Source organism: Natator depressus, chromosome 9, assembly GCF_965152275.1.
Source record: "Natator depressus isolate rNatDep1 chromosome 9, rNatDep2.hap1, whole genome shotgun sequence".
Taxonomy (NCBI): domain Eukaryota; kingdom Metazoa; phylum Chordata; order Testudines; family Cheloniidae; genus Natator; species Natator depressus.
In genome coordinates, this window is record NC_134242.1 from 13,402,367 (window position 1) to 13,417,198 (window position 14,832).

The 14,832-nt window shown below is 38.1% G+C and overlaps 1 protein-coding gene across 1 annotated transcript in view; it reads right to left on the reverse strand.

Annotated features, from left to right (window-relative positions):
• Positions 1 to 14,832, reverse strand: part of NAALADL2 (N-acetylated alpha-linked acidic dipeptidase like 2) — an 891,836-nt gene that overhangs the window by 217,008 nt on the left and 659,996 nt on the right. The window contains exons 9-12 of the mRNA XM_074963548.1: positions 13,981 to 14,073; positions 11,407 to 11,547; positions 9,384 to 9,589; positions 5,044 to 5,163 (exon numbers count right to left, since the gene is read on the reverse strand). Coding sequence (XP_074819649.1) covers positions 5,044 to 5,163; positions 9,384 to 9,589; positions 11,407 to 11,547; positions 13,981 to 14,073 — 560 coding nt within the window. The remainder of the gene's footprint in view (positions 1 to 5,043; positions 5,164 to 9,383; positions 9,590 to 11,406; positions 11,548 to 13,980; positions 14,074 to 14,832) is intronic.

A 14,832-nucleotide genomic window follows, 5' to 3' on the forward strand; every position in this document is an offset into this window, starting at 1 on the left:
TATTCAGGGTCTTGGGGTATGCCATTCTGTTAGATTCTCATTCAGTAAACATCTAGAGATGGACAAAACATATAATACAAACCTCTCCAAACTATTGCCCATCTCTTGGGCTGAGAAGCCAAAATGAACCTTTTAGCAGATTAAAAATCATAGATGTTCACTAACCTTTAATATGAGAGAGAGAGAGAGATTTTGAACTCAGTCAAAACCACAAAGTGCTAGAAACCTCATAGAAATATTTTGCTCTTGAGAGAGCTGAAGATCCAATTTTGATGCCTTTCTCTGTGGCCTCTCCTTGCTAGAAAGAGAGAAGAGAGCTTGTTCTAGGAGATGGACTGATGAAAACGTTAGGTCTGCTTTGGAAGTGCTCAGAAACAAATGAGAAATACCCTGTATTCACTGCATGTGGGCTATAACGTCTGGTGCCCGATCCTTGCCACACTCTTTGCAGTCAAATCAGCTTTCCCTATGTCACTGCTGACTGCAGTCAGTGTTTTGGTGGCATTTCTTAGCAAGTTCCCATAGTCGAGTGCTCTGGGAGAAGTATATTTTTCTTCCCAACATCCCCTCACAGAACAAAACAAATTATTGTTTTCCTTTAAGGATGTACTGTAGTGGAACTGGTTAAATGGTCAAATTAAAAATGGGATTTATTAAAACTGGAGAGGAAAAAAATCTTTAAAAAAAGTCATACACTAAAACTCCAGGATTTGTGTGACAGCTAATTTTCATCTGTACCAGCTATTCTACATAGGTACCAATCATCTTTCCTCAGGAAAACAAGCAACCCTTTTAGGCAGGCAGCATGTCAGGGAAATTGGCCTCTAGTCTCAGGGGTGTAAGGAAGGAGACATTTTTTGCAAGAGTTTTGTTAAAAATTTGCCCCCCTCCTTTTCTTTCTTTCTTTTTTTTAAACTAGCTCTGGTTTCAGGTATCTTATATCACCCTCCCATTTTGTTTCCCTCCCCTTCCTAGTTTCCAAGGATTCCTAGTGTTTGACCTGCAGCAAACACTGAAAATAAGCATTTTAGGTCCTCAGAACAGTGATATTCTTGCATTAGTTATTTAATTATTTAGTGTATATGTATTTTGAGTATTCAACAAAATATTGCTTGTGGTCTCTGAGACCCTCTGGCAAAGATAGCATGGAAAGTCCTGTTTAGGAGTAGAAAAGAGAGACAAGTTGTGCTGCTGAGTTGAGAAGCTGAAGAGGTGCCATGGGTCCACAATATTTCACATTTCTATATGGCAAAACCAGAATAGCCTTTTCTCCATTCCCTTTTAAAAACAGGTTTATAAACCCTGAATTACAAATTCCAGCTCCAGTTTCTAACAAGCCTGTTCTCAAAGGACCCTTTTTCTGATGAACTGTTACATATAAACTACAGTATTTACAATTATCTTGGGCTCTTGCTGGACTTTTAAAGCACTTTTTACAACCTGCCTCTGTTAGAAAGAATCTAATATGAATGAATTGACAATTTCTGCAAGAGGAGACAATTTCCAGAAAAACAGAACTCATTCCCTTTAAGCTGATGTACCTATAAATATCTGGCCTTTTCAGCAACTACGGGAAGCAATATTAATATTCTTTATAAGAGGATCATTCTTCTCTTTAAAGTGAGTACCATGGAAGTATCCTAAGCAGATGGCAAATTGGGAGCACCCATGGGAACAGACGAAAGATCTGTCTGGCTTTTCCATCCTTCAGGATATACTTGACGTGAACTAACAATTCTGGTTAGTGTTTGGAAGCAGGACTTCATATCACTTTTTTTAAATGTCACCACCAGTATGGCATTTATGTTAATTAAAAATGATATCACTGTACAAAAAATACAGGTTCCCTTTGTCTTGTTTTTTTAACATTTTTGTGTGTCAGAGAAGAATGCAGAAATCTATAACTGTTAAATATTGCCCTTGCTATAAGAAAGCATGTTGGGTGAGAAAAAGCTGACTCCTGGAAGGAAAGAGTGATGACGATCTAGCCTTGCTCAGGATTCCTTAGCTACATGAATGATGAGAGAGGCTGGAAAAAAAGTTCTATGTAATGCACCTACTGCTACCATAGACATGATTATAGGGGACTGAGGACTGACCTCCAATATTTCCAAGAGTACGTTGGTGCTTGGGGCAGAGTGGGAAAAGAGGAGAGAGAGACTTCATTTGCCTTCCAGCACAGGGTAGCATTTTGTTTCTACTATTATTATCTATATTACAATTGCACCTAAAACCCCCATCAAGAATAAGGGCCCTGTTATGCTGGCAAGTAACAAAGAAGGCAGTCCCTGCCTCAGAGAGCTTACCACCTAGGCATTAGACAAGCTAAAACAGGTGGAGAAAACAGACAGACAATCAGAATGGGGTAGGGTAGGAAGACAAAGTAACAAAACAAACAGTGTTTATCAGAAACACAGAATGCCTCTTGAACTTAATGCCTGAAATATATGATTTAAAACTGAAAACTTTCTGAGAGGAGCTGGATCCAGTTTCCACAGAAGCAAGATTGCAAATCTCACTATGGAGAATTTGCAGTCTATTAACATGGCACCACTTGTATTTTTTTTAAAAAAATCTCTTTAAACCTTTATAACAAAATAATCCTTGATAGGTCTCAGGAACACTTGTAATCATCCCTATGGTTCTGTATACAATGTTCAGCCGAAAAAGGCCCCCTTTTTTCCTGAGGTGGGGGAAGAGTCATCTTATATGTCAGTAATCAGTCAGACCTGCCTGGAATCCACAAACCCTGGACAAAAGAATATCTTTCTTTGCTCTGTTCCAGAATTTTTGCTTCTGATGTAAGCTGGGATCCAGAAGTAGAAGGTGCCCAGGAAAGCTAAATTAATCAAACTTTCCAGTCAGACTCAGGTCCATTCTTATTAGCAGGTATGTTACCCTTTGACCTGGGGGTGTGATTCCCAGATCGATGAGACATACTCACACTACGCTACCTCTCATTGAGCTAGTGTGCTAATAATAGAGCGTAGCTGTGGCAGCGTGACCAGCAGGCTGGGCTATGCAGCCCAGTTATGTGCCTAGGGTCTCCGACAGGTAAATAATGGGGATAGCTAGCTCCTCCTGCCACTTGTGGTGTAGCAGCTACATTCTATGCATGTAGGTCTCCTTGAGCTAGGAATCACACCCTGAGGTTAAAGCCTAGAAACACCCTTCGATTAACTGGTTCACCTTTCACTGATAATAGCATCTTATTCCTTCAGCACAGAACTGTGCTTGGCTACAGAAAGTTGACTCTCTGTTTGCAATAGGAATAAACAAGTAATTGACTATCAGAGTTCCTTCCTTAAAAAGAAAAGGAGGACTTGTGGCACCTTAAAGACTAACCAATTTATTTGAGCATAGGCTTTCGGGAGCTACAGCTCACTTCATCGGATGCTGTAGCTCACGAAAGCCTATGCTCAAATAAATTGGTTAGTCTCTAAGGTGCCAAAAGTACTCCTTTTCTTTTTGCGAATACAGACTAACACGGCTGCTACTCTGAAAAGAGTTCCTTCCTTAGTTCTTTCCCACACATGAGTATGCAAAACTGAAAAAATTGGGCACTGAAATACATGGGTGGCTTGGTTACCTTCAGAATGTCCACCCTTACTGCTCAACTCCTGTGAAGTGACAAAAGATACCATGTCTTAATATCATCCCCATAAGTACAAGAAAGCAGTGTTCCCAGATATGATTCCACTGCTTCAGTCAATCTGCAGCTTCTGATTCTCTTATATAACAATAAATCAAGATAATGGGAAAAAAGAATAAGGTACCAGCTGAGAACTGGTAGGAATATGGGTGGCAAAGTCTACGTATTCCCATTAATCTATTCAGTCTGAAATATATCCTGGGAAAAGCAACTAAAATGCAGGATCTAGAGCTGGGTGAAAGAGTGATTTTTCAGTTTGGTGGCTGAACCAAGAGTATTGAAAAGAAATTTTGTTTTGTATCTGACAAATTTTGTTTTAATTTCTTGCTGAAACAAAATGTCTTATTTCCATTGGGGGGTGGTGTTTAAGACATTTTAAGTAGTTAGTTTTGGAAATGCTGAAATGAACCATTTCAGCATTTCCTATTTTTTTAATTTTTTAACACCATTCACCAAAATCAACCCAAATCCACATTTTTAACCAAAAATCTATTTGCATGAAAAATTTGCCCCGCTCTAGTAGGGTTTTCATTCAATAGGGATTTTACTGTGTATTGTAATGAACACATTCCTCAAAATATTTCCATTTCCAATTATATTGAATTCTGTAACCTTTGAGAAATTATAGAAAGGTCATTAGACCAATTTCTGAACTCCGTTACACCAGGGTAACTGTGGAATAACTCCACTGACTTCTTCCTAGCTACAATGGTGTAACAGAGTTCAGAATTTGACCTATTCACTTTACACACTGCTGATTATAGGAGCAGTAATTGTTTCCCCTCTGTGCAAAATGTTACCGCTGGTAAATTTACAAGTTTAAATGTCATTTGATAAACAGCTTTTAAAGATCATAAAAGGAAGAGGAAAATGTGAATTGTGCTAATGAATAGGAAATAAATTACTTTAAAGTGCCAAGAAGTGGAAAAGCTGAAGGGCATGCAAGTGTAGTGAAACTTAGTATAATGAACTCTTGAGGGCTTTCCATGGAGCTAGTATAGAAATGTAGGTTATCCTTTCTGCCCACTGTTTAATCTGTATGGGAAGTATTTAAGTCTTGTTAGTGTGTTTACTTGATTGAAAACAGCCACTGAATAACAAAGGCTACAATGAAGATGTTTTCTTTATGTAGCACATAATAGTCTAATTGCCAGTGGGCTGTAAGACTTCGGTCTAATTTCGGTTGTTGAGGGTGGTATTGTTGGCTTCTGATACACACGAGGTCAGACTAGATGGTCTGGTGGTCCCTCTGGCCTTAAACTCTCTGACTCTATTTGTCAGTATTCACTCAGAAGGATCTCATTGTGAAATTAAGTAAAAGCAACCAACATAAATGGAAGAATTGTATCATCTGAGAAGTTGAACTGTAAGGAAAATCTCATATCTCTAACCTCTGTTGCCAGTTGCTGAAGAGAAGGCGATGCTACAGGATGCAAGCTTGAGTTGCCTCTTACTGGGTTATGGAGGCTAACATAAGCCACAACATTTCTCTGGAGAACTTTCTTGAGATCCTACAACACAAGCACAGCAATGTTTATTAATATGTATGATTATAACTAAGGCTTGTTTTCTTACTTTAGTTCCTTTAAGGGAAAAAATACACCCTATGTTTTTCCTCCACTACAATTCCCTAAGTATTATTTAACTTCATTTTCCTATATCATCATTTTTAAAACTTCAAAGGATATTTGAGTTTTATTTCTCTGTATCAAAAGTTATAATTCCATTTCGCACATCATCTGAACAAAATGCAAACAGGCCCTGGAGGAATTAAGAATGACTATAGCTGCAAAGCCGAGAGTGAAAACATTACATACTGTGAAACAACAAGAAGGGCTTTTAAACTTGCGCCTGACAGAAGCCAAACTTCAAAAGTAATCATTATCAAACAGTTAAATGCACTTGAATTTTCAGACCAGGAGCCCAAATTCAGATTTGAATTGCATAATTTATCCAGTGTTGTCATTTGATTACATTTTAAACAAGGGAAGTAGTATATATGAACCACTTCAATTATTTTTTTTTTTAAAAGATCCTCTTTGCTTTTTCAGTAATGAGCTGCTCTTTGCATGAAGTGGCTTTTTATATTGAGCAGAAGGGGGGTAGCCCCATTACATCTGTTGTAAAGCTGACTTGAAGTGGAACTAAACAAATTTTGCTTCCTCTCAGTCACATGGATTCTTTCAACTTGATTTTTTTTCTCCCCTCTTGTTTTTGAAGAATAATCATGTTGGAAGGATGAGGTTTTGATAAGTGCTAGCTGCTTCCAAAAAATGATAAGCGATTAAACCTTTATTTATCTATTATTCTAATTCAGCAGCCAGGAACTTCGCTGCAGTCTTCTTCTTTTCAATTGATCAACTGAAATCCATTGGAACCTTATTTAAGCTGGATAGCATGTCTGATAAGTTATTTTCATAGAGTTGCTGTTGATTTACCATTCTGTTGAAGCTAACAGCTCAGGAATTGTGCTTGTCAAATTGAATCCAACTTTTAAACACACCTGGGTGATAACTGAAATAACTATTAGTCATGGGGACTCCAAAACATATACGTGATTAATGGCTTGTATGTATGGAAACTTCCTTCCCTCAATGTTTGGCTACACCAGAAGGAGGACAGGAGACCCTGAATGTGGTTTACTTAGTCTGCAACTTTATTTCTAAACGTCAGGGAATACCCAGCAGATAAAAGTGTATTGTGCAGTTAACGCCATAATTATTTACATATAGTCGGGATGGCCTTCTGTCAGGGCTGATCAAGCACCGCTGAGATGCCAACATCTATTACTAAGATTAATGTGATCGAACCCAATTGCTACAGATGTACTTGGGAAAAATCTGATAGTAACAGGCATTCTGTCATAGAGCCCAGCATTGCACTCAACTACCTGTGAGCTCAAAGACAACATAAAGGCATATGTTGATATTGTTGATACTTACAGACCAGCGTCAGAAAAGAGAATATACCAGCTACAAAAAGCAACCCTGACAGACATGCAACTTCAGGAAGTTCTAAGTTACATTAAGGGTGGGCAGCTCAGTATGTGAAGTGACAGGAGACTGCTTTGCGGTGCCTGGACAACTAAGAAAGTCAAATGGACTTATGATTAAAGGCAATTGCATCATAATTCCAAATGAAATGAGAGGAGAAATCCTAAATCTCATCCCCATGAAGGACATCAAAGATGCACTAAATTCCATGAATGGGCCAACCAGTCAGTGTGGTGGCCAGGCATCCGCAATGATTTAAAACATAAAGTATCTGCATCTGAACACTGCAGAACGGTCAGACCAACAGAAACTTGAATAACACCTCAACCACACAGACCTTGGAAGAGAGTAGTGGCAAATTTATGTGAATTCAGAGACCATCATTACCTGGTCATTGTGGACTTTTTCCCCATGTATATAGGAATAACGTACTTGAAAGATGTAACATGTTGCAGTGTTATCAAGAAACTGAAGTAAGCTTTTTTGCTCACATCAGTGACGGTCAAAGGACCACAATTCACTGCAGCAGAATTTAACTCATTCTGAATGAAATATGACTTTGATCATATTACTAGCAGCCCACATTACCCACAAGTAAATGGAGAGGCTGACGGAGCTGTACAGATAGCAAAGAAAATCTTACAACAGGAAGATCCATTCCTTGCCCATCTGAGTTACAGATCAACACTAAAGAAGTTACTGGATGTAGTCCAACACAACTCCTGATGGGATAACAACTCAGAACTACTGTTCCAACGTTGGAAAAGAATCTATCTTCAAAGTGGCCAACATGAAGAGAGTAGCCAAATCGGTTAAAAAAGCTAAGCATTTTTACAACAGATATCAATCAGTTAGAGAACTGCCAGTTAAGAATTTTGTGACTGCATTCATGTCAAACTGGATGGAAAAAAGGAATGGACAACCTCAGCTGTTGTAAAGAAAAGGAATTCAACACTCAGTTCATATGTGGTCAAGGCTGACAGTGGAGAGTTCAACAGAAACCGTTGATATCTACAGTTTGTTCCTCAGAGAGAACAATCAACAGAACAAACTGTACAAGTGGCAGATGCAGAACAAGAAGATGATGACTCAAAGATTCTGGACCAACCACAACCAGTCATGGAAACTAATGGACAGCCAGATGACCGAGCTGTTATGCATTTGGGTCATTAACAGATAATATGCAATTATCCAATGACCAGACTGTTTGTCATAGTGATTACTATAGTATATGGCCACAGATTGTTGTGATTAGTAGTAAGTTGTAATGGGAAACTCTAAACAGGCTCAGATATGTAAAACATAGGTGAAGCCTCTAAGTCTGAAAAACTGGGATAGAAATTTCTCAAGCATAGGCTCTCTTCACAAAACCCACAGTAATTTCTGTTTCTAAAAAGCCATTCTTGAGCTATTTTTACCACTTCCAGATCTACTTCTGGATGGAATTGCGTGTGTGTGTGTGTGTGTTTTATATATATATATATATGTATATATTATATACATATATATACACACACACTATATATATACACATATATATATATACACATATAATACACACACTCTAACTCCAGGCTCTGCACAGAGAAAGAGTACTCAAGAGGGAGTTGGATGAGGGATCGGAGAGCACTGGTAGTTTCCATACATAAAAGCCATTAATCACATACACATTTTAGTGTCCCCATAGTTAGTAGCTCTTTCAATTATCACCCATTTGTGTTTAAAAGTTAGATTCAATCTGACACACACAATTCCTTGGGCTCTTAGGTTCAACAGAATGGCAAATCAACTTGATGAAGATAACATATCAAACAATGCTATCCAGCTTAAATAAGATTCCAATGGATTTCACTTGATTGATTAAAAAGGAGAAGCCCATAGAGATATTCCTGGCTGCTGAATTAAACACACACACACACACACACACACACACACACAGAGCGCAGATATACAGGCATGAAATACACATTTATATTTTAAATTAATAAAACGATTCTCTATATCTTATTTGGTTTCAGCTTTAATTTGGCGTGAAGGTTCAGGTCCCTTTTTATTTCCTACTATTCAACCTCCCCAATCATAGTCACAATATGTCAGTCACTTATCCCAAGATCATCTTATTTTGATGTTGAGTATTTATGCAATTAGTTAAATGCCCTATCAGTAGTCTTTTTTTTCCCCAGTAAAAATATAATTCTCCTAATCATTTTCCACAGTAAAACAAATGTCATCTCACTAGCTAACCATGGTGCAGCTTTGATGGGGCTAGGAGAGAGAGGGATGAAAAATCTCAGCCAGAAGCATCTTTTATGGTTCCAATGGGATCATGAGTTAAAATGGTCCAATTTGAGGTCCATGTAACTCAGTAGGCTGGATAGACACTGACATGAGTACAGAACTGCATAGTGGGGCAATTTGTTTACATGGGTCTCATGCAGCATGCAGCTCCCCCCTCCAGCATGGAGGAGGGGAACAGTTTGGAACCTTGGTTTCCAGCCAAGGTCCCCGGGCAGGTCTGAGGTGTAGAACAGGCATGGCCTCCATGCTCAATGTCAGGCTTATAGTCCACCCGGGCTATTGGTGCCAGTTTTGTTCTGCACAGAAACAACCCTGCCAGGTTGTTTGGACTGTTTATCCCAGTTAAGTAATAGTTTTTAATAGAGCGGTGGCTTCCACATATAGCCATACTGTGGTGTCTGCTTTTCACAGTTTCCATAGCTGCATCATCAAATGTTTACCTCTGCCCATTCATATGAGCCAATGTTGCCAAATGATGTTCCTCCCCATGAGCAGAAAACAATGGTCCGATCAGGCCTCCAGCCTCTCTCAACTTTTAGCATCAAGGCTTGTATAAATGCTGTGATGACAGCAGTGCTACTGGCCCATTCTTGTCCACTGTAACCATATACACTGTTGTGGTGACTACCAACTACGACATATCTATCTGAAAAGAAAAACAACACCAACAAAACATTTATTTCAGTTAGACTTTAACACAAAAATAATTCCAAAAATAAAGGACATATTGTGCCCATACTTGACGGTGTCACTGATACAGATAATCAAGCTTGCATGATCATAAAAAGATAATATAAAACTCTCTCTACTTTACCTTCACCATCCTAATATAAGTACACATGGTCCAATACAGAAACCAAATCAAGATGTTCACATGCTTTAAATGAGAAAACTGTGATATTATTTAGTTATGTATTTGGATTTATACTAACGTACAATGAAGAGTATCCATCCAATGCTCTGGACATACTTGACAATCTTTTAAAACAACTCTAATGGAATTAATTTAAAATTTTATGACAAAAGAGTTTTTCATTGGAAAATGTGGATTTGATGAAACTGAAATGTTTCATGAGAACATATTGATTTCATCTACATTTTCTATGAAAAATTATGAAAGCACTCCATATCAATGTTATTATTTTGACTGTATGATAATAGTCAAAATTAAGCACTTCAGCCTTATTGAAATGAAACATTTTGACAAAGTCATTTCAATATTTCTGAATTCTTTTTTTTTTAATTTTGTTTTACAGGAAATTTAGAAATTTTTGCTTTTTGTTCTGAGTCAGACAGAAAGTGCATTTCAAAATGTCCGAATTTCCTATGGAATAGAAATTCTGAGTTTTGGCCAGCTCTAGGTACTAATAAATAAACAGACCCGTCAGTTATGACCCTTGTTGTACTTTTATTCCTTTTCCTGATCTTCACTTCTTGCGTCATGTCTACTGTTTAGATTTCAATAGAATCCTAAAAAACATTAGGTGTCAGGTTGATTCTAGAGAGCAAAACGGGGTTGGAGTTTTTTGAGTCCTTTATTTTATCCATTATTTTTGTCAACATGCTGAAGTGCAACAGGATATGTGTAAACTGTCCACACGTTAAATTGCCTATGAAATTAAATACTACACATTCCTTGGGGATATTTGCTGTGATTAATACCTACAAACTCTTTTGAATTTGACATGCACTCTCTAATTATAAAACTCCTCTCCACCAAAGTGGGTTTTTACCAGAGTTTTGGTCAATGTAATACTCAGGGATATTGTTTAAGTAGAATACAATAATGCTGTCTCATGTTTTACTGGAAAGGTTGCTGCAATGTATCTGCAACGTAAACACTTTTTAATCATATCACACAGCTGTTTGCTTCTGTTTTTAAACAAATATAAACATGAAAATCTATTTGTAAAGGCAGCTATTTCTAAGTTTCACTGGGTGGTACTGACAGAATCATTAAAACAAAACTGTACAGCTTGTCAGCAAAAATTAAATCTAAGCATACATAATTGACTATAATGAGCAATATAACTAATGTAATTAGATTTCTGTATTGTGTCAGGAAAAATGTATTTAATATAATGCAATGGTAATGGGAAGACCTAACACTTTAACCCAGCAAGAGGATATCATCCCTCAAGTGGAGACAGGGCATTCATGGATGTAAATTTCACCTCCTGTATTCCTTAGGGACCCAAGAGTGCCTGCAGGAACCACTGCTATAACAGAGGGATTAGTCGGGATGCAAAGACTACCTTTCACCACTTCTCTGATTGGTCTATGCAAGGAAGGGATATCAGAAAGATAGACAGAGACCTCACAGGAAATGACAGAGAATCAGTGGGTGGTTGAGAAAGCTGCCAAATGCCATCTTCACTCCAGGAAGTTCCTGCAGATGGAGAGGAGCATGGACAGCAGCAGATGGCTTTTTTGAAGCGACTCACCTGCCCACACCCCTCTCACCTGAACATGCACAGAAGCCCCCAGAGGCAGCTGGCTGCAGGAGCAGCACCTGAGGGATAGCAGTCACCCATACAGCAGAGTAGCGGATAGGCAGCAGCAGCAGCTTCTCTTGCCAATCACCTGCTGGAGTAGGCAAGGAAACTGAGAGAGCATGATGAGAGGAAAGAGAAATAAGAACCGTGGGTCCCGAGTGGAGTAGGAAGAACCACCAAGTACTGTGGAGAGTTAGGATTTAGGCAGGATAGGCAAGGACTGGTCAGCATAGAAAAGGTGAAATACAGGTGACTTCATACAGTGTTTTCCTAGGTCAGTTACACCTCCCTTTTGTACAGTGGCAGACCATTTACTGTTTGCAGTCTATAAAGCCCACATACATTTGATTACTTTTTTAAATTCCCCACAGCGACTAACAAATAAGCTACACATTTATTTTTTCCCTTACTCCTTTAACGTTACGGCTGGATTTCAAATGCTCTGGGAGAGTTTTTAAACTCTGTCTATAATACTTATCAAACTAAAAATCAAAACAGATGGCTTGAGAATTGGAAGCCTTTATGGAGTAAAATCCATCCCTGATGTAACTCCTTGGTCTTCAATGTAATTACACCAGGGATAAATTTGGCTTTCCCTCTTTACTCATAGGAGCACCAGGGAGAATAGTGTGCACACATAAAACTAAGAAGAACCACATCAAAATGTCAAAGTAACAAATGTGCCAGGAAAACATCAAGTAGGGAGGGACACAGCTACAATACCAACTAGGAATCCCATTGATTTCAGTGTGATTACATGATCTTAAAATTAGGATGTGCTTAAGTACCTACATATATTATCATTAAGTTTCATGTGTACTACACAAAAAATTGAAGTTGATTCAAGTATTACAATATGCACTGTGGAAAGTTGATATTAGCGGTGAATACATGCTTTTTTTCTTATTTGTTGTCCTATTTCTAATTTGCATTTTAGTTGGTAGAAAAAAATCTGTCTAAACATGCCCTTTTCTACTGTTCAAGTTTAGTTATTTTTCCAAGAGAGCCATTTGCAAATATGCAGCAGATGAGAACATCAATTAAAATTTCTTGTGGAATAAAACCTCTAACCAAAATTAAATACTCAGATAGTAATTGTTCTCAGTTCTTTACAAAATGGACTTAGTTCTGGTGAAAGGTGCTGAATTGAGCTTGCTGAAAGCTGCAGCCATTATTTCACTGACAGACAAGATAAAAGCTTTCCCTATTACTCCACCTCAGTGCCTCAAACCTGACCTTAATGGACAACCTCTCGTGACAGAGTAGTTAAATCAGCAATTTCTCTGCATAGACTGCCAACAAGAGTGCTAACCCGGGGAATTCTGATGATGATTTGGGGAATGATTCCATCTGTCCATTAGGAATTGGACTGAGACCACCTCTGCCACATGCTGGTAAACAGCCATGAGACAACAACAGCTTTCACTACCTGCTGAAGTAGCCCTCTCTCCTTTCAGCCAAAGAGTTCTCATGGGGAGATTCTACTCATGTTCTACTCGTGCTGATTTTGATGACCTCCTATTACTATTATTATTTATTTATTCTCTGTATTACCAAAGTGCATATGATGTCTCCACGATCGCACTCTTTACCACTAGTATTACAGCTGAGTGAGATTTTGTGAGCTGAGTGTGTTTTGATGTCACAGTTGCTATTAGGGCCTGATTCTGCCACCCTTATTCATGTTGAACAGTATCTTATTCCGAGAGTGATATCAATGGGAATACACATGGTAATAGGCTACTACTTACCATAAAAAAGGTTGCAGAACTGGGTCTTAAATGTTATTAAAGGTAAAACTGCAAAGGTTTGCATGTCCCTAATCTCCACTATAAACACAGTAGGTTCTAGGTCCTGGACTACATGGCTAAAGATTGTTGTATGTCTTATTTTCTATTAGCAATCTGTTCACAGTCGAGCCACAGTACAATCCACTGCTACATAACCAAATCACACGCAGTGAGATTCTCGCATTCAATTACTTCTTAAAAAAATAATTCATTCAATTTGCAAATGGATTGGCCACTAACATAAGAAAAACAGTAGACTTCCAGTATTTTGCGTGATGTACTGCACCTGCTTCCTGCAATTCTAGTCAATATATAATTAAAAATATAATGTAACAATAGTCCACACTTAAGAAGAATTAAGCCTTTGCTAAGGTCAGATAGACTGCTGACATAGAACAAGCCAAACAATAAAGTAGTTTCTAGAATTTGAAATACTAAGACATTTACTTAACATAAATGACAAAACAGTAATATCATGAATGTTTATAAAGATAATTATTGTTTATTGGGCAAAAACATGCTCGTTGTACTGGTACCATCTCTCCTTGCCTTTTAACCAATTCTCTGTTTAATCCTCCTGTTGTTTCCTGGCATAAATCAAACTCTTTGGATCTAGAATTGTCTTTTTAATTGAATATTTGAACAGCACATAGCACGAAAGGAACATGATATTTTATTGCAGTCCCTCAGATTACTGTTGTACGCATAATTAATAATAATAGTAATAATAGTAGTCATAGAGGTCTACTTACCGGGAAATGTAGATCCCTTTAAATAACCAATAACATTAGAAATTGTCTTGTATGTTGGGACTGTCTGAACATTTAGACTGATTATTCGCTTTTCTGTTGAGATAAAAACAAAAAATGAGAACATTTTATCTCAGCCTTTATCAAGCCACAGAATCCCGTAGGCCATCAATTTCCCCTCTTTCTTTCTACCCACAGAGAACAGAAGAATATATTTTACACTTACTAAACTACATAGATTGCAGACAAAAAAGGTAACTATCCTATCTCCCACACTCAGGTAACGCTACAACCTTGGTTGGTACCTCAACAGTGGGGACTGAACAAGGGACTTCTAGATTCCAAACACATGAGCCTCTACTGACTGAGATGAAAGACTCAGCTCTAGTAACTGAGCTTATAGCAGCCTCATCAACCCGTGCATGTGGCCCAGTCACCACTAGAGGAGGACACAATACCATATGGACTGGGTGTTACACACTATCTGGCCAGGGAACTTGTCCGGCGCTTCAGAGGCCCACCCAACTCACATCCCTATATGGGCTGTCAATTCTAGTCTCTTAAGGAGCTCCCCAGCAGCATGATGTTTGGAGTTGCATCTTAATAGCATAATTGAGCCAAAATCAGTATCAACATCCTTATCTGAAAAGTGACTGAACCAAAATAAAATATTCTGTGGAAAGATAGTCTGTGAGCTTAAGAACAAAACAATCATCCTTCCAGTGTTGTATTTTCTTAAACAGTTTGTTTTCAAGTCTTGCTTCCTGAGCAGTCTGGAGTGTTTAAATGATGAGTACATTGGAATATGTAAAATAAAACTAACTTGTGTCTGTCTTTATCAGAAAGATTTTCAAG